This window comes from Thamnophis elegans, chromosome 13, assembly GCF_009769535.1.
Source record: "Thamnophis elegans isolate rThaEle1 chromosome 13, rThaEle1.pri, whole genome shotgun sequence".
NCBI classification, from domain to species: domain Eukaryota; kingdom Metazoa; phylum Chordata; class Lepidosauria; order Squamata; family Colubridae; genus Thamnophis; species Thamnophis elegans.
This window is the reverse complement of record NC_045553.1, coordinates 16,332,913-16,350,991: the sequence shown is the minus strand read 5'-3', so window position 1 is coordinate 16,350,991 and position 18,079 is coordinate 16,332,913. Positions and strand designations below refer to the sequence as shown.

At 51.5% G+C, this 18,079-nt stretch overlaps 1 protein-coding gene across 4 annotated transcripts in view; it reads left to right on the top strand.

Annotated features, from left to right (window-relative positions):
• The first annotated feature begins 8,984 nt into the window (after positions 1-8,984).
• MSI1 (musashi RNA binding protein 1) overlaps positions 8,985-18,079 on the top strand; it is a 62,213-nt gene continuing 53,118 nt past the window's right edge. For all 4 annotated transcript variants that reach the window (XM_032229563.1, XM_032229562.1, XM_032229561.1 and 1 more), the window contains exons 1-4: positions 8,985-9,173; positions 9,641-9,681; positions 10,062-10,143; positions 10,292-10,376. In XM_032229563.1, coding sequence (XP_032085454.1) covers positions 9,115-9,173; positions 9,641-9,681; positions 10,062-10,143; positions 10,292-10,376 — 267 coding nt within the window. In that variant the 5' untranslated portion in view covers positions 8,985-9,114. The remainder of the gene's footprint in view (positions 9,174-9,640; positions 9,682-10,061; positions 10,144-10,291; positions 10,377-18,079) is intronic.

Here is an 18,079-nt window from a genome sequence, read left to right as displayed (position 1 = left end):
CTTCTCATCCAAGAAGCTGAAGAACTGAAGAAGTTTCTTGGGTGAGAAGCCAAATGTTTCCAAGAAAGGAAAACCCAGGAAAGTCCAGTTACCTTTCGAAAAAGCACCTTTGGGTACACCTGAGATTGTTGCTCAGCCGCTAAGTCACTCTTTGCAATCCTATGAATCACAGCACATCAGGCCCCCACTCCCATCCTCCACTGCCTCCTGAAGTTTGCTCAAATTCATCTTCATTGCCTCTCAGATGCCTTCTAGCATCTCTGGGTGAACAAAGCCCGGGAAAAGCCTGGGAAGAGCAGAGATGCTAGAAGGCACCTCAGTTGCTTCTCTTCTACTTTTAATGCTAATTCTCCACCTTTTCCCTTAACAGGAAGAGTTCACTACTGGACTAACTTCAGTTCCTCTTTTTCACTGCAAGGGTTTCTTTTGACTTCTTTTGGGATGTTTCAGATTGAAGATGAAACCAGCATGAAAAACATTGGCTGCCGGGGAGGTCATACCCGCTTTGACTTTCTTGGCCTGATGTCTCCCATAAGCATTGGACTGCAGCTCCCATCATTCCCAGCAAGAATGGGGGTTTGGACCGAGGCTGAGGGGTGCTGCTCAGGTTATTTCGGCTGCAACCTGGCTGTGTTCAGCCGCCATGCCTTTGGTCCTCCAGGGCCCCTCTTGAAAGAAACACGGTGCCCTTTGTGCCTCCCCCTCCCCCTAGCCTGGTGGAAGACGTTGACCTTTGGCTCCAGCTGTCCCCCTCACAGGCCGGCTGTTTCTCATCAGGAAGAGAATCGGATGCCGCCAATCTTTTCCTTGTGTGGCCTCCATCCTGCCAGGGAGAGAAGCGTTCTGTCTCGGCTCCAATATCAGAGCTCCAGAGCCTGTGGGGCTGCCATGATCCACCACAGCTGGCCAGTAGCCACATTGGCCAAGACAGCTGGGTAGGGTGGCCAAGTCAACTCCACCTAGAGCAGCCTCTGGGGGACACAGGATCATGGCCAGTGGTGGTATTCAGCCATTTCAGACCTGTTCACAACCGGTAGTCGTGACATGTGGGTGGCCTTGCCCACCTGCCCATGCGCTATGCTGTCCTATTTAGCCATGTTTTCTAAGCTGCATGGACGTGTGCAAGCTGCAGGCGTGAGCATGGAAGGCACGCATGTTCATGAAGCAAGCAAGCATGTGCAAGCACTCACATTTTCAGTGTGTGATGAACCAGTGGTAAAATTATGTGAAACCCACCTCTGATCATGGCTCCACATCTGGGGACACCCCACTGGGGTCCCCCAGATGTTCTGGGTTGCAGCAGGCCCCACAAATGCCTGAGAATTAGGAGATTTGGATCCCAAGGGCCCCTTGTGGTTTGTGGTGACCACCAGGGGATAACAGGGATTTTTCCACCCCCACCCCCCGCAATGATGGCAAGCAGGCCAGGGGGTTTCTGAGGTTCCCCCATCCCCAATTCCCTCCGCCTCTCCCCTCAAAAGCAGTTTTTCTCAACTTTGGCAAAATCTAATTCAGTGTTTCTCAGTGGCCACTTTAAGTTGTATGGATGTTGGTTGGGGAATTCTGGGAATTGAAATCCACACAGCTGCCAAGGCTGAGAAGCAACTATTAAAGAGAAATGGGGACTGAACAGGTTAGGGGGTGTGCAAAGGAGTGTGTGCAGGGATGGGCAAAAAAAGTAAGATGGCCATTGCACAGTAAATACAGCCCTCTTTCTACCTGTGTGCAACTCGGGTAAAAAACATATGGCTTTTGCACAGTCCCAATCTTGGTTTTTGGATATGCCTCCCCTTCCAAATGTGCATGAAATGATTTATTTCCCAGTTTCTGTTCTGACAGACAGCCTGAAAAGTTCCCAAAAGCAACATAGAGAAAATTCTTAAATATTTCTGGAACCACATAAAGGTAGTTTGCAAGGGAGTTTGGAGTGAACCCAATTCCTGTGAATTGTAAATCATGGTTTATGGTCTAGTATACATCACTGACTCATCAATTTAGTTGTGTGTTTTTCAAAACAAATCTAATTTATTACAAGGCCCTAAGGCAGATACAAACAAACAAAATACTGAACAAAAGAAGTATCACATCTTTCTATACGCAGAGAAAATCAAAAGGTTTAAGGGAATCTAAAAATAATTAAGAACATAGTTACTAAAACAAATAAAAAAACACAATTGCAAGAAGATCCAATCCTAAGTAATGATACAGTGTATCGCATAAATGGCAGCACAAAATGGGCAAGTCAATGTTTTCAAACTTGGCAACTTTAAAATGTGGCTGGGGAATTGTGAGAGTTAAAATTTACAAATCTTTAAGTTGCCAAATTTGAAACACTGATTTAGTTTATACAGTAAATCATTGGGTTTTTTTTGTTTTTTGTTTAAATCCTGGCTTTGGCAATGTGTGAAATCTCCCAGTGAGTAATGTTTACTGAATACTTAGGACTAATGAATGTGGAATGATGTAGCAACCCAATTTTTGTCTTCATTAAAATTAACATAGAAAAAAAATCCAGTAAACAGTATTCTGGTTGGTGGTGAAATTGGATGTGATCAATATACACTAATCCCTATGAGCTCTTTGGGATCCAATTCTTTAAAAGAAATAAAATTAAATAACATGTAGTTTTAAAAAACAAAATGGAGTCTTTTCTCACAGCTGCTTCCATCTTTGGGGGAGGGGGAAAAGATCCCTAGACTGAATTTCTGGTAACTGACCCACTATTATTTCACTGAGGTTGTAAATCCATGAACTTGGGCGGGATCTGCTAAAGCAGCTCAGAGAGAAAGTTGCCTTTGAAGATCTAGGAGGGAACCCTAAGAGGCAGCCCCTGGTTGACAGCTCCTCCCTGTAGAAATTTCCTCCTTGTATCCAACCTGAACCTGCTTCCTTGTAGTTTCCATCTCTTCATCCTGACCCTGCCCTCTTGGGTGTCAAAGGAGAAGCCCACTCCATTGCCCTCACAGCAACCCTGGGGAGATCTGAAGACCTGCTGTCGTACCTCTGCCAGCCTTCTCTTCTGCACACTAAATATACCCACCTCCTTCAGCCTTTGCTGGATGTGGTTTCTTGGAGCCTTCATTGCACGAATAGCTGCCTTCACCTCCTCCAGAGTAAAATTAATGTCTGTGATCTGGACAATCTTGCTAATAGATACCAAAATAGCATTTGCCTTTGTAGTAATTCCCATGTTCATGTCTTAGTTTTAACAAAGACAAGACTGGCCCTACTACTAAGCCAGGTCTTCCCCATCCTAGCCTTACGTGTCTTCCTCCCATGATGCAGAACTGCATGTTTCTCCTCACATCTGTTTTGGCCCACTGCTCAAGCCTAGAGCTTTCTGAATGGTTGGGACATTTGCTGTTTGGTAACTGCTGGTTATTTTTGAATATTGGTTGATACCTTGGAAACCAACCCAAAGGGGCTGAAAAGGCTGAGCCTATGCACTCCATGGGTGCTCTGCTTGTCCAAGATCCACCAAATGAGTGTTCACCCATCCTACACTTTCTGAACCTTCCTTTCAGGAAACTCTTAAGTGTTCTCCAGAGAATAAGGAATGTTCATAAAGCACTGAAAGTCCAGGTTAGAAGCCGAGAGAGGCACCCAGGAGTCAAAAGCGACTTGATGCATCATAACAACAGTTATCATCTTCAGCACAAGCTTCTCTACTTGCTACCACCCTTAAGTACGTATTGGGAATGCAAGTCCCAGCATGTTGGCAAGAGGTTCTGGGAATTCATTCCTGATTCACCTGGCTGGGACAAATGCCAGAGTTCAGAGGTCCCCAGCAAATGTGCTGGAAGCCTCTATCAGCTGAAGAGATCACAGTCCCAGCTGTTAAAGGTTGCACTCCACCATCCAGTAGTTTTTAGGCTAAGATGGAATTGTGTAACTTGCGTTTCTGTTATGTTTGTGAATCCCACCATTGCCTTTATCTTAGTGCAGTGTTTCTCAACCTTGATGACTTTAAGTCCTGTGAACTTCAACTCCCAGAATCCCCCAGCCAGCTGTGCTTAAAGTTGCCAAGGTTGAGAAACACTGTCTTAGTGCATCCTGTGAACTGAGCCGTCATAAGATAATTCACATGCGAACGAGGTAAAACATGTTGGCTTTTTGTTCATTTGGTTCTGTTTAGCGTACAGGTAGTCCACACTTAACAAATGGCTCATTTAGACATCATTTGCAGTTACAATGGTGATAAAAAAAGAATTTATAACCTTCACAAACCTGTAAAGCAAAGGGAAGCTGAAGTAAGGTCAAAAGGCCGGTCACAGTTTCACTTAGTGACTGCTTTAGTTAACAACTGAGCCGTAAATGCCAATTGTGTTGTTAAATGAGGATTACCTATATTGTGAACAGAGCTATTGAATCTTACCAATGGTCTGCATTGCAGAATGCCCCCCTTCCCAGTCTTAAAAAGCCTTGGGAGGGTTCACAAGATCCTGCTCTGAGAAATCCCCCCTCCCATGCTGAGCTCAGGGTGTATCAAAGGTCCTGAACTGGTTGGGAGTGGACATGTGGTTGTCCTTCGCTCTGGAAGAGTAGCTCTTCCTGCATCCACTCAAGACATTGTGTGGCCCAGACAGCAAGGTACAACTTGGTGGCCTTCCCATCATCCCAGGCCCAGTCCATGTCTGACAGCAAAGGAGAGGGGCACCTCAAGGCCATCTGTGGGGCTGCATGTTGCCCAGTTTTGGTCAAGAGGTGCCAGTCTCCATCCAGTTATCTGCTGCCAGGGGCCAGATAGCAATAGCATTTAGACTTATATGCCGCTTCACAGTGCTTCACAGCCCTCTCTAAGTGGTTTGCAGTCAGCCTCTTGCCCCCAACAACCTGGGTCCTCATTTTACACCCACCCCCTTGGAAGGATGGAAGGCTGAATCCACCTTGAGCCAATCAGAATAAAACTTCTGGCAGTCAGCAGTTAGTCTTCTAACCACTATACCACCACAGCTCTTAACCGAATCAGAATAGAGCTGGAAGTGACTTTTGAGGTCTGCTCAAGCAGGAAACCCTACACCATTTGAGACAAGTGACTGTCTGGTCCCTTCTTAAAAACCTCCAGTGATGGAGCGCCCACAACCTGTATTACTGTAACGCGCTCTACATGGGGCTGCCCCTGAAGAGTGTTTGAAGACTACAGCTGGTCCAGAACGCAGCCGCGCAAGCGATATGGGGTATATCTAGATACACCCATATTACACCTATCCTCCGTGAGCTGCACTGGCTTCCTATTGGTCTCTGGACATGCTTCAAAGTGCTAGTCGTTACTTTTAAAGCCCTTCATGGTTTAGGACCTGGCTACCTGAGAGACCGCCTCCTGCCACTTACCTCCCAATGACCAACAAGATCGCACAGGTTGGGCCTCCTCCGGGTGCTGTCAACCGGACAATGCCGGCTGGCGACTCCCCGGGGGAGGGCCTTCTCCGTTGCTGCGCTGGCCCTGTGGAACGACCTACCTGCAGAGATCCGGACCCTTACCACTCTCCCGGCCTTCCGTAAAGCCGTCAAGACCTGGCTGTTCCGGCAGGCCTGGGGCTGTTGATTGATATCCAGCCCCGCTTAGATGGAATGGGTGTTGTGAATTTTAATACTATATTTTTATTTTTTATTTCTATCTTTTACATTTTAAATGTTTCTTGTCTGTTGTGAGCCGCCCAGAGTCCCTATGGGAGTGGGTGGCATACAAATTCTAATAAACTTGAAACAATTTCTGAAGGCAACTTCTGTTCCACTGGTCCTCATCGTTAGGAAGTTTCTCCTTAATTCCAAGTTGCTTCTCTCCTTGATAACAGTTACGAGTTACTGTTTTGGGGCAATCCATGTTGACTCTAGGAGAGGAGTGGGTGCTTAGTCTGTCACCCCTGCCAATCCATACCAAGAAAAGGGTGGGCTATGACTAGCATATGCTGGATGGTAGAAGAATCCTTTTAGCTCCAATTCATTGTGTACCTATCCAGCTGCTTTGTTGAACTTGAGTATCTGTGAAATATCTCTGCTCAAGTTTGTTATGCAGAAATACTGCCTCTATTTGAAGTTGTTTCTATCATACCTGCTAAGTATTGTGAGTTTATTGCTTCAGGGCAATCTTCTCCGTCTTGGCCTTCAATGTCTAGCCCTAGACCAACTGGGGATTTTAGAAGCTGAAGGCAGACACACACACGGTGGCTCCCTTTGCTCAAGGTTGCCCTGCTCTCAAGAACAACAATCTCTGGATTGTGAAACCCTTCTTGAAAGTTGAGGTGAGCAGAAGGAATGTCTTTCCAAGACTGGCCGAAGCAATCTATGCACACAGGGCCTTTTCTGTATTTTGGAAGATGGGAAAGAAATTATGGCTCCTTGAAAGTTCTCATCCTGATGAGGAATGTCTGAAAGCCCAGAGAAAGTCTCCCAGCCTTTCTAAAACTACTCTCAACATTCCTCAGATGTTTGAACTAAGAACCTCAAGGTTTTAGACAAAACACAAGGATGGCTCTACAGGTGGGAGACTCTCTTATGTTACTTGAAAGGTTTTGTGATATTCACTTTCTCATATCTTATACCTCCAATCAGATTCTTATTCCTCCGGTCTCTGAAGCTTTTGGGCACCAAGACTCTCCCAGTTGTGTCTGGTGGTGATGCTAAGGCTTGTTGGTGCCCAGATATAGCTTTCTGCCATCCAGAAGGAACCTTACATAGATTTTGAAATGTTTACCAACTATTCTAATCCTTCTTTGCACAATTTTCGGGAAAATGTTTGTGTTATTACTAAGCAGGTCATTCCTTGCAGCAAAGACTCTTTAGCAAAGTTTTTTTCTGCATAATCCCGACTGCATAATGAGAACTCCAGATTGCAGAACAGGGTGACCTAGGTTTTAACCAGGCATGTCAAGAAGGTGTATCCTTGAACCTGGGTGTCAAGAAGGCCCTTTCGCTGAAAGAAGCGGGGACTCCCCAGCACGTCGAAGTGTGAGAGAAGTGAGGCAAAGCACACCCAAACCCGGGACACCCAAGAGTCAGGCTGCGGTTCCCAGAGATGGAAATGTTACCATTCCTAGTTTATATTTAGTATATATATTTAGTATAACCTATCAGGGCTGTGAACTCCCCTGTATGGCCAAGGCAGGTGGATCAGGCTAAGGAACATGTGTGTGTGTGTGTGTGTGTGTGTGTGGACAATTTATAGCTTGCAATGCCAACATGTTTTCCTGAAGCCTGGAAATTAACACTCTGGAGGGAGGCAAGTGGAAGGGCTATGAAGTCCTGGATCAGTTGAAGAATTCTCCCTTGAAGGATTCTGCCTGTCTGAATGAAAAAAGGAGAACTCCCATCTGTTTGGCTAAGGCTGTGTAGATGCCTACAGGTCATGCAACCCCAGAATGATCTAAGGCTGGATGGAAGTGACGCCCCTCACTGCCTTTAGGGGGTTTGACCAGTGATGGAAGGCCAGAAGGGGTATTCTTTGGACAACGCTTTGGTGGGATTCACACAGCAGGCAACGTGGTTTGCTTGGCTTCCACCGAGGGTGGCCTGTGAAGTCAGCTGCTGTGATTTGGGCTTAGAGCAATGTGTGAATCCAGCAATGGTAGTTTATTAAGTCACTTAGTGTCCTCAGACTGACCTTGAACCAACTCGGGCTTGCTGGGGGCACTGGAGGGGGATAGTGCAAGGGTTAGGGGCTCAGGGACTAATTGGGAGGGAAGAGGATTTGTAGGAAGAGGCGGTTGATTGCTCTTCCCAAGGCTGTTAAATAGGCCACCCTCCCAGGCCGCTGCTCTTGTGCCCTGGGCCATGTCGCCAGAAGGCAAAGGCCCCTGGCAGTCTCGTTCTTCCTCCTTCCCAGAGTGACCCATGTGGGAAAAGGGAAAGGAGGAAGAAGTGGGCCCTCAGTCCCCGTGAAAAACTGCATGGCGACCAGGTCAAGCTTTGGGGCTCTGCCCTCCCAAGGACACGGCTACTGGAGCTCCTCTGACCTCAACCGCTGGAGGGACCTGCATCTCATGCGCAGAACCCCGAACTCTGCATCTCCCGGGCAAAGCCGGCTTCTTGGTCTCAAGGTGAAGCTGGCCACCTCGGAGGTCTCTGGCCCACTTATCGCGGCTCGCCCAAGACACTCCCGCCCCGCCAGCCCTTCACCCCGGGCGTCCTGCAGGCGAACTCCGCCGGTCGGTGCGACGCCTGGCCTCCAGCCAGATGCCGGCCGCGGATCGCGCGGCGCAGCCTCGGGATGAGGTCGGCTTCGAGGGCGGAGGGGCTTTCGGTGGGCAGCAGCGGGGAGGTGGTCGGGCCTGGCTGCTGCCCTTCTCCTCCCCGCCGAAGCACTCCAGCCCGCGTTCCCCGGCCGGGCTCGCCGAGTCACATGCTGGTCCTTGTTGCCGGCTGGATGGGCTTTAACTCTTCGTGGCCCGGGCTCCTCCCCCCCCCCCACAGCTCCAGCGAGCAACAGTAATGAAGCGCCGGGCAGGCCCGGGAAGAGCAAGGAGCCCCCCCTCCCGGCGCCCTTGACCATGGAGGCCTCGTCCCGCAGGTAGAGAACAAAGCGTGGAGGCGGCCTGCCCGCCACGCTTCGCCCAGCATCGCAGCCGGAACAGACCGAAAGGACGCCTGGCCCGGCCCAGCGCGCTCCGCTCGGCCCCGCTTCCAAGAGGAGGCGGCGGCGGAAGGCAGAAGCCGGCGGCGGAAGGCAGAAGCCGGCGGCGCGTCGAGTCCTTCGGCGGGAGCCTTTGTCTCCCAGCGCCCCCGAGGACCGGAGCTTCTCCGCGTGGCTGACCGGGAAGGGGCGGGGGAGGGGCTGGCGTGGCGAGCGAGCCGGCGGCGGGCAGAAAGAGAGCCGGCTGGCCGCGACCCTGCGCGAATGGCCGCCTCGCGCGCCCCACCACCCGCCTCGCCCGGGCGCAGCCACCTTCTGCGCGCTCGCCGGCGGGCCGTCTTTTATGCTCACGCCGGCCACCCGCCTGCCGGGGGTGGGAGGAGCCGGGCAGGTTGTCCCCGCCGGGCCCGTCCCTCCCGTCCCCTCCCCGCCCGGCTGAGAGGGGTCGGGGGAGGGGGCAGCATGGCCTGGCCGTCCGGCCCCTTTTCCACCGCTCAGCTGCCCCGGGAGTGTGGCGCTGGTCCTCGCCGGGAGAAGTAGCCCGAATGGAGACCGAAGCCAGCCAGCCCGGCCTCGCCTCTCCGGACTCTCCTCACGATCCCTGGTACTCGGCCCCGCCGGCCTCTGCCGCGCGCTCGCCCGCCCGCCTCCCTCCGCTCGGAGAGCCGCCGGCGTCCCCGCCTCCCGCGATGCCGGGAGCTCGTGGCCGGGGAAGCGCCCGTCGGCCGGCCGGGGGGGAGCCGCCAACATGGCCGATGCCCGCGCCGCGCTCCTAGCCGCTCCGCTCGTCCGCGCGACGCCGCCGGCAGTGCCTCCTTGGCCGGCAGGCTAGGCTGGCAGCCGGCCCCCGCGGCATCTCGGGGCGCCCCGACCGCCTCCCGCGTTCCCCGCCCGGCGCCCCGGAGCCGCGCCCCCCCCCTCGCCGGAGTTCCGGGGCTCGGCGGTGGCTTCCCGAGGCTCCCTTCGCGGCGCCCCCGGCCCTGCCCGGTCCCGGAGCGGGGCGTCCCTTGGCCGCGGCTCCTCGCTGCTGCCGGCGCCCACCTGACTCGGCTCTCTTTCTTCCCCCGCTAGCAAAATGTTCATCGGGGGACTGAGCTGGCAGACGACTCAAGGTGAGCGGCGGGGCGGGGAGGGGGTCCCGGGTGCGGGTCTCGCCCCAAACTTCGCAGCTCCTCCCCCAAAGCCTCCCTCCCGCCGCCGCCGCCCGCCCGTGAAGGGGTCTGCGGACCGGGCAGCGGCTTGGCGGGCTTTGTGGTGGGTTGCGAGGGAAGCCGGCTCGCCGCCCTCCCGGGCCCGGGGAGGCGGAGGTGGCGCGGGCGAGCCGGTGGGAGCTGCTCCGGAAAGGCTCCCGGGGGCCGGGAGGGCTCCCCCCTCCCCTCCCTTCTCCGCTGCGCCGGGTCGGCGGGCCGTAGGCTGCGCGGCGGCATCGCCCGGGATCTGCCGCCCTTTCCAGCCTGGGAGCCCCACGGGTGGCCTTGTGTTGTGCTTGCAGAAGGCTTGCGGGAGTACTTCAGCCAGTTTGGCGAGGTGAAGGAGTGCCTGGTCATGAGGGACCCGCTGACCAAGCGATCCAGGTGAGGCTCCCCGCTGCCTCCTGCCCCCCCCACTCCCGAGGGAGGGAGGGAAGGTGGGAGGGAGGCGCCTGCTGCTCCCCCCCCCATTCCTCCTAACCGAGCTTTCCCCTTCTCCACTACCTCCCTTCCGGCTCTCCATCCCGCGCAGGGGCTTCGGCTTCGTCACATTCATGGACCAGGCCGGGGTGGACAAGGTGCTGGCCCAATCCAGGCACGAGCTGGACTCCAAAACGGTGAGTGGCTTCTCTCTGGCTGTTGGGCTTTGGCTTTGTGTGGGGGAAGCATCCCTTAGACTGGCCTTCCTTCTGCAGTTGGGCTCTCAACCCAGAGGAAGGGACTTTCTCTTCTTTGTTGGAGCAAAGTTGACATCCAGTCTCTTTTTGAGCCAAGTCTGGCTGCTTCGCTGAAGCTGGAGATCTAGCCTCTTGCGTTCCCATCCTAACTAGGAATCCTGGGAATTGTAGTCTCCCCTGCTTTCAGGATGCCAACTCAAGGGATGGGTGCAATCATAACGGGCACCCCACAGGTGACTTTGCTGATGTCAAAGGATGGAGACATGTCTGGTTATGGGGCCAAGGCCAGGCTACCTAGGCGGTTTAGAGACTCTGGGACCAGTGGGAGGCCTTTCATTTGAGGATGGGTAGAAATGCCTGGGGACGGGTGGGATCTGGTCTGGGCTCTGTTTTGGGGATACTGTCCCTTTAGCAGGCCATTGTTGTGACCTGTAGGCCTTCCCCTTGGGCACCCAAGCTGAAGTACTTCCAGTGCCTCCTCTTCCCCATGTAATCCCAAAGGGAGGGAAAAGGGTCCCCGGTGGGGAGGGGGGAGGAGCTTTTCACAAAGCAAGAGTTGATCATGCTGAGATGCAGCTTTATCTGCTCCACAGAAAGTGGTCTCAACTCATCCTGGGCTCAGATCCACGGGTGGCTGTTGGGCCAATGGAGTTCTCAGTATCCGTTTCCAATGTTGGGGGGGGGGGCACCAGATGTTCTGGGGGCGTGGGTGATTGGTGAGACTGCCTCTCGTCACCCCAATAAAGCTTCTCATTCAGCACTTCATGTCCCCATTTTGCTCCCACCTGGAAAGGTGCAGCCTCCCTGTTCCAGCCTTCTCCGGCCTTCACCAGACACCCCATGCCAACAATAGGGGGGATATCCCACCCATTATCCTCTCCAGATTGGCCAAGGGGTTTCCCGGGCTTCCAGATGGCATTCTTTTGCACCTCTTTGGGTCAGGAGAGAGGAAAGTGAGAAGGAGGAACGTGAAAATCTGCCAGCTTCCCATCCCTCTGAAGGCAACTAACTGTCCCCTGAAGAGTTTTTTTGTGTCCTCTGTCCCTCCATTCTCCCCTCAAGCCTATTTGCAGGTTTAGCAAGCAGAATCCTTCTTCTCAGGAGGTGAGAAAGGCAACTAAACTTAATCTGCCCAAGCAGCAGTGGGGACTGGGGGGGGGGGGGGCAAGGAGCAGGATCCATATCCTGGGTATTAATAACAGGGCCCAGTTCGGCCCTTCTGGTGGTTTTAAGCTCCAAGGTGCCTGAAAAATCAAGTCCCAACTCTACTCGTGCCAAATTTTATTTCATAACTTGTAATTTGCCGGCCCAGAATCCTAAAATGTCTCAAGTCTAACCCATTCCTAAGAAGACCTGGAGTTTTAGTGATTCCATCTCACCGACCTTTATTTTAGAGGCTGTGGGTATGAGATTATGAGGTTATAAATGCTTTCAATATTTTATTGTATCAACTGTTGTTTTATTCCTGGTACTATGCTTAGCCCATAGTAAATTAAAATACTACTGGTATTAAGGTGGCTGAGTAGGGATTTCAACCCACATCTCCAAAGAGTCCGTAGGTGTAGTCCTTCCTTGATTAATTTGTGGATTAATTAATGTTTGGTGTTCTTCTGTGTAACTCAGGCATGTGAATATGTGTGTATAACTGGGATCGTGATTCCATTAAACCAGATTTGTTTGAACGACAATTGTTGAGCAAGCATCAAGTTAGTCAAACAATCTCCGTGGCTTAGTGGCATAATGTGTGTATTCGCCCTCAGTGTAATACTGGAGGCCCATTGCCTTCCTCTGCACGGAGGGAGCAGGCATTTCTTGTAAATACTTTTGGACACTTTGCTCTGGCTGAAATCTTTAGGTTCAAGGCTTGGGCTAGGAAAGGGAACAATGTTGGTTTTTAACATGTTTTCTCTCCCGCGAATGGCTAGGAAGGAACAATGCTCCTAAAAATTATCTTGCATGATTCTCATAAAAAGGAGAGCTGAGCTGCTCCCCCTCTTTTGGTAGTGCTGAGTTTCAGTCCCTCTCCTGCCTGTTTCTGTTCAAATCCAATTCCTTGCCTAAAGTAGAGAAACAACTAATGCAAATGATGGTTCCTTGAGTGAGTGGTAAGAAAGTAGATCATTCTCTCCACTGCCTGATCTGTATGAATCCAGAGCCTTGTGATTCTGGTGTTGAGTGCAAGAAAAACATCATCCTAAAAGTTAGGCACTTTCTTTGATTAAATTCAGCTTCTCGGTTTAGTTTCCTTATAACTTCTCAGGCTGTGCCTGATGCGGTTGGCATCAGCAAGCAAGCTGTGGATTGTCCTTGCGATGCTTCTGGCCCTTTAGGGCATCGTGGCTGTTGGGGAAGAGGGTCTATTTCGTGGTCTGGATGATGGGGGCCTCTGCAGCTGGCCTAATCTCACGGACCCTTCAGATGAAAGTCCACTGATCCCTATTCTTCTCTTCCCAGCCTTTGAAAACAGGGCTGGGGGCCTCCTTGCAAGGCGGAGCAGGTGGGGGGAGGGGCTGAGCAGACCCAAGGAGAACAGAAGGGGTCTTGAGCGAGACAGAAGGCGATGGGAATGAACTGCTGTGGCAGTCCCCCATGCGTCTGGCAGGCTGGGTGGAGGGAGAAAGCCAGAGGTGGAGATGGCAGAACCTGGGCCCAGAAGGACTTATTCCTCTTTGTTTGGTGCTGAAACAATTTCCCGCCTTCTCTTTCTCCTTACTCTGTCCCCTCCAGGCTTTGCGGAGGGAGGGCTGATTCAGGAGGTCTATATGGCATCTCCCCGCTACCTGCTGTCCCAAGACTTATTTCTTATGGGGCATCATCTCCTGGGAGTGTCAGGAAAAAGCCCTCTCTTTGGCTTGAGTGCTGGGAGAAGCTGACTCTGGGTCCTTTGCCACTTTTAATTGACATCTCAGACCATCCCCTCCCCAGAGGTGGCCTTTTTGGATCCTTCCTGGTTTATTGATTTATCTGCCAATCGGAAGAGGAGGGGACCTCAGGGTGGGCATTGGAGGGCTGCTAGGCGAACTCCTCCATGGCCCAGGAAAGCCAGGAATGCAAAATGCTCTCTTGGTGCCATTATGTAGCGCTAGGAGAAGCCCCATTTCAAGGCCTACCTGATAAGTGTGGCTGTGTTTCAAAAAAACCCTCTGCACAGCCTTGTGGCCCAGTTTGTGAGATGCAGTGGGCACCTGGGCAGCAGGAGTCTACCAACTATTGTCTAGGCAAGTTTCATCTTTGGAGACAACCCCAAAGAAGGGCTTGCTCAACTGGAGAGAGATGTTGCGCCATTTAGCCAGGGAGGATTTAGAGAAATATCCTGGACCAGAACCTCCAAAGAAGGCTTGGCCTTTCTGCCTTCCGCTTGGACTTTCCAGGTCTTTTCTCTCATAAAATGGAGCGGTTTCCCTTGGCTTTCTATTCTACAGGGCTCCATTCCTCCTATGGGTTATTACCCACTTTTGCTAAATTTGCAAAAAAGGTCCCCGAGGACGTGTCTCAAGTGCTGCTTTGCTGACAGAGTACCTGGGGGATTATGGCCTGTTTTGGTCTCCCCTGGAGTTGGGAAGACCGCCCAGTGCCACACTATACTGTATTGGCCTTGTAAAGTGTTAGACAGGAAACATTTTTCTTTATCACTTTGGTGCTTGACCTTTGACTGGGCCAACCAAGATTCCCTTATTAGCCAACGTTGGTTCACACATGCAGTTTTCTCTAGCTAGAACTCTGACCTGAATGCTGGGCTGCAGGGCTGGGTGACACCCCCCCCCCCCCCCGGAGAGCAGAAGACTTTCTTCCTCCACCCAAGAATGGGCTTTTTTGAGAAACAAACTCTTTGTTTGGGAGGGAGATAACTGCAGGCTGCACTTTGTTTATGGAAATGTAAGTTTAATAGATACCTTGGCTGGACTCTAACATTTCAAAGGCTGGGGAGGCTGGAGTAGTCAGAGGTGTTTGTTTTTCTTCCCAGGCGGCAGGAGGGGGTGGGGATGAGGGGGTGGAGTGGGCCCTTCAGGTTCAGGATGGAGCAATTTGGCTCTTAACTTCCCCAGGAATCTGCCAGCGTGTCTTCTTATACCAGTGATGGCTAACCTTTTTGTCCTTGCATGCCAAAAGCCTACATGCGGTGCCCATGCCCAAAATGTAATGCATTGTACGGCCTCCCTGAAGCCTCCTGAAACCAAAAACGGGGTGCAGGGAGGGGCACCACACACCTCCTGTGCTCCCCTGCCTCTCCATGCATGCACACACCTCTTCCGCATGCATGGCAGAGATCCAAAAATCAGCTGGCCAGAGGGAGGCAAGCATCCATGCATGGTGGAGCTGAGCTGGGCAATGGCTCATGTGCTGGCAGAGAGGGCGCCGCTTGCCACCTGTGGCATGCATGCCATAGGTTCGCCATCATGGTCTTATAGAGTGTTGGTCTGGGGAGAGGTCTCCATATTCTCTTCTCCAAAGCCCCTTGGATATAGTGGTGTGCAATCCAAGAGTTCCCAGGCTGCTGTTGTGACTGGGGGCTGCTGGAAGGGCGATCTTTGGGCCCGTTCAGTGTGACATCAGCCTCTTCTGGGTGACACCAGGGGGCTTCAGCATTGTGGGAGGGGTCGAGCAAAGGCTGTGAATACTTGAATGATGACTGGAGGAGGAAGCGTTGCCTGATCTTTAGGAGGCACCACATCCACAGACAATACAGATAGTTCTCGGCTTGCAACCATTCTAAGTTACGATGCTGCTGAAAAATGTCATTTATGATTGGACCTCGTATTTACAACTGTCGCAGCTTCCCTGCTGTCAAGTGATCAGAATCCAGGGGCTTGGTAGCTGGCATGTATTTTTGACAGTTGCAGCGTTCTGGAGTCTCAGGATTTCCATTTATCACTTTCTTGGGTCCCAAAGGCGCTTTTTTCAAGAGGAGGCATAACTGGAATTTCCTGTTTTTTCTCTTAAGTTGTTTCGCTTCTCCTTTAAGAAGCTTCTTCGGTTCTGAATTCTTTTTCTTCAGCTTCTTTTTTCTTCAAGGAGGAGAAGTGAAACGTCTTCAAAGAAAAACCAGAAAGTCTGGTTGCCTCTTGAAAAAAAAGCACCTTTGGGACAACCACAACCTGGAGGAGGGAGAATCTCCATAGATACCTTCCCAGGTGGCTTCTGACAAAAGTCAACATGGAAAACTGGATTTGCTTAACAATTGCATGATTAACAACTACAGCAAAAAGATCTTAGAATTGGGTGTTGCTCACTTAACAACTGCATTGCTTAGCAACAGAAGTCGCGGTCCCCGTTGTGGTTGTATATTGAGGAGACCCCCTGTGCATAGTAGTTCAAAACTTAGAAAGGAGCCTAATGGCCATGCTGTCTGGGGAAATGAGGGACCAGGCAACTCCGTTTTGTTTCTCCAATGTATAGCCTGATTCAATTGTCCGAGCCATTCTAGAGTTCTTGCTGGTTTTGCAGACTGGCCAGTGGGAGAGGAGGGGAAGAAGGGATAGTTCCATCTGAGTAGTGAGCAATGCACAAATGGAGCGTGTTTGCATGTTGCTTGTGCAAGTGGGGATATATGTGTGTGTGCTCTACCGCCATACGACAAAAAAGATGTTGAGACTTTGGAAAAAGTTCAGAGAAGAGAAACTAAGATGATCAAAGGCCTGGATACCAAAACCTATGAAGAACGGTTGCAGGATTTGGGTCTGGCTAGACCAGGGATTGGCAACCTTAAACACTCAAAGAGCCATTTGGACCCGTTTCCCACAGAAAAGAAAACACCGGGAGCCACAAAGGTCCTAACCGGAAGCCCCCTGTTCAATTCTGCAGCTGACCGGAAGTTCAGTTCCCCCACCATAGAGTCTCCTCCTAGTGCAGAGTACTTTTTCCTCTACCTGTCATAACCGAAAGCCCTATCATTTGTGGAGACAACCGGAAAACCCTCCCCTTGCCACAGAGTCTTCTCCTGGTGCACTGTGCTTCTCTCCCCCCCGCCACCGGAAGCTCCTCTCAAAATTGTGGCACCGACCGGTGATGGAGCCGCAGCAGAGGGAGGAAAGAGCCACATGTAGCTCCAGAGCCACAGTTTGCTGACCCCTGGGCTAGTCTAAAGAAAAGAAGAATTAGGGATGACGTGATAGCAGTGTTTCAGTTTTTGAGAGGCTGCCCCAAAGAAGAAGGGGTCAAATTATTCTCCAAAGCTCCAGAGGGCAGGACAAGAAACAATGGATGGAAACTAATCAAGGAGAGAAGCAACCTGGAATTGAGGAGAAACTTCCTAACAAGGACGACAATTAACTAGTGGAACAGAAGTTGCCTCCAGAAATTGTGGGTGCTCCATCACTGGAGATTTTAAGAAGAGACTGACAGTCACTTGTCTAATGGTGCTCATACCATTGGTGCTCATACCAGAAAACAGAAGATCAGCTCTTCCGGTTTCCGGCACTGCTGCATGTGCAAAGGCCAGCTGATCAGCGCACGCACATGTGCACCAGAAACCCACAAGAGAAATGGGCAACGCCCATGTGTGCCAAGGGGCTGGACTAGAAGACCTCCAAAGTCCCTTCCGGCTCTATTCTATCCTAGGCCACATCTGCAGCCCGGTTCCAAAAGGACTCAAGGCCTGGTAGGGGAGCCCCACTGTAGATGAGCCAAGGAAGGCTGGACTAAAAGTGTATGTGATAAATGCCGGTTTGGTCTGAAGCATGATGTGGCTTCTATCATTCCAGAGTGTGGGATGCAGAATAATGGCTGCGAATCAACAAGGAGGCAGATTCGGACTGAACATTGGTAAAAATGCCAACTGCTTTCAACTGTACAGTTAGTTTCAAAGCCAGAGGGTCCTGGGTAACGGGGGGGTCCTATCAGTCCTTGAAGATGGGCCAACAATGCCACTTTATAGTTGGAGGACACAACCACAGGATCTTGAGACCTGTTGACGTTTCTCCCTACCGGCTCTTGTGCCAAATGGAAATTCAGGGTGGAATTATCTGGGGTTCCTTTTTCATGTTTGTCCCTTCCTTCCCCAAAGTCAGCTCTAAATTTTTTTACTGCTCTTCTTTACTAGCAGCTGTCTATGGCAGGGGTCTCCAACCTTGGCAACTTTTAAGCCTCCAACCTTTGCAACTTTAAGCCTGGAGGAGTCCACCCCCCCGTGAGCTGCACTGGCTACCTGTTGGTCCCCGGGTGCACTTCAAGGTCTTACTCACCACCTATAAAGCGCTCCATGGTAGTGGATCTGGCTATTTGAGAGACCGCCTTCTGCCAATTACCTCCCTGCGTCCCATCAGATCGCATAGAGTTGGCCTCCTCCGTATTCCATCCGCCAGTCAGTGCCGACTGGCGACTACTCGGAGGAGAGCCTTCTCTGTTGCGGCTCCGACACTATGGAACAATCTCCCCGTGGAGATTCGTACCCTCACCACCGTCCAGGCCTTCCGTACAGCCCTCAAGAACTGGCTAACCCGTCAGGCCTGGGGATAATCTTATTTCGCCCCTCCCGAATGCTGAGTGAATGTTGAGTTTTATTGTCTAATTTACTTTGTGCACATTTCTTTTTTGTATTGTCCTACACTCCCCTTCCTTTTTTGATTGTAAGCCGCCCTGAGTCCCCTCAGGGAAAAGGGCGGCCTATAAATAAACTACAAACAAACAAACAAACAAACCAGGCT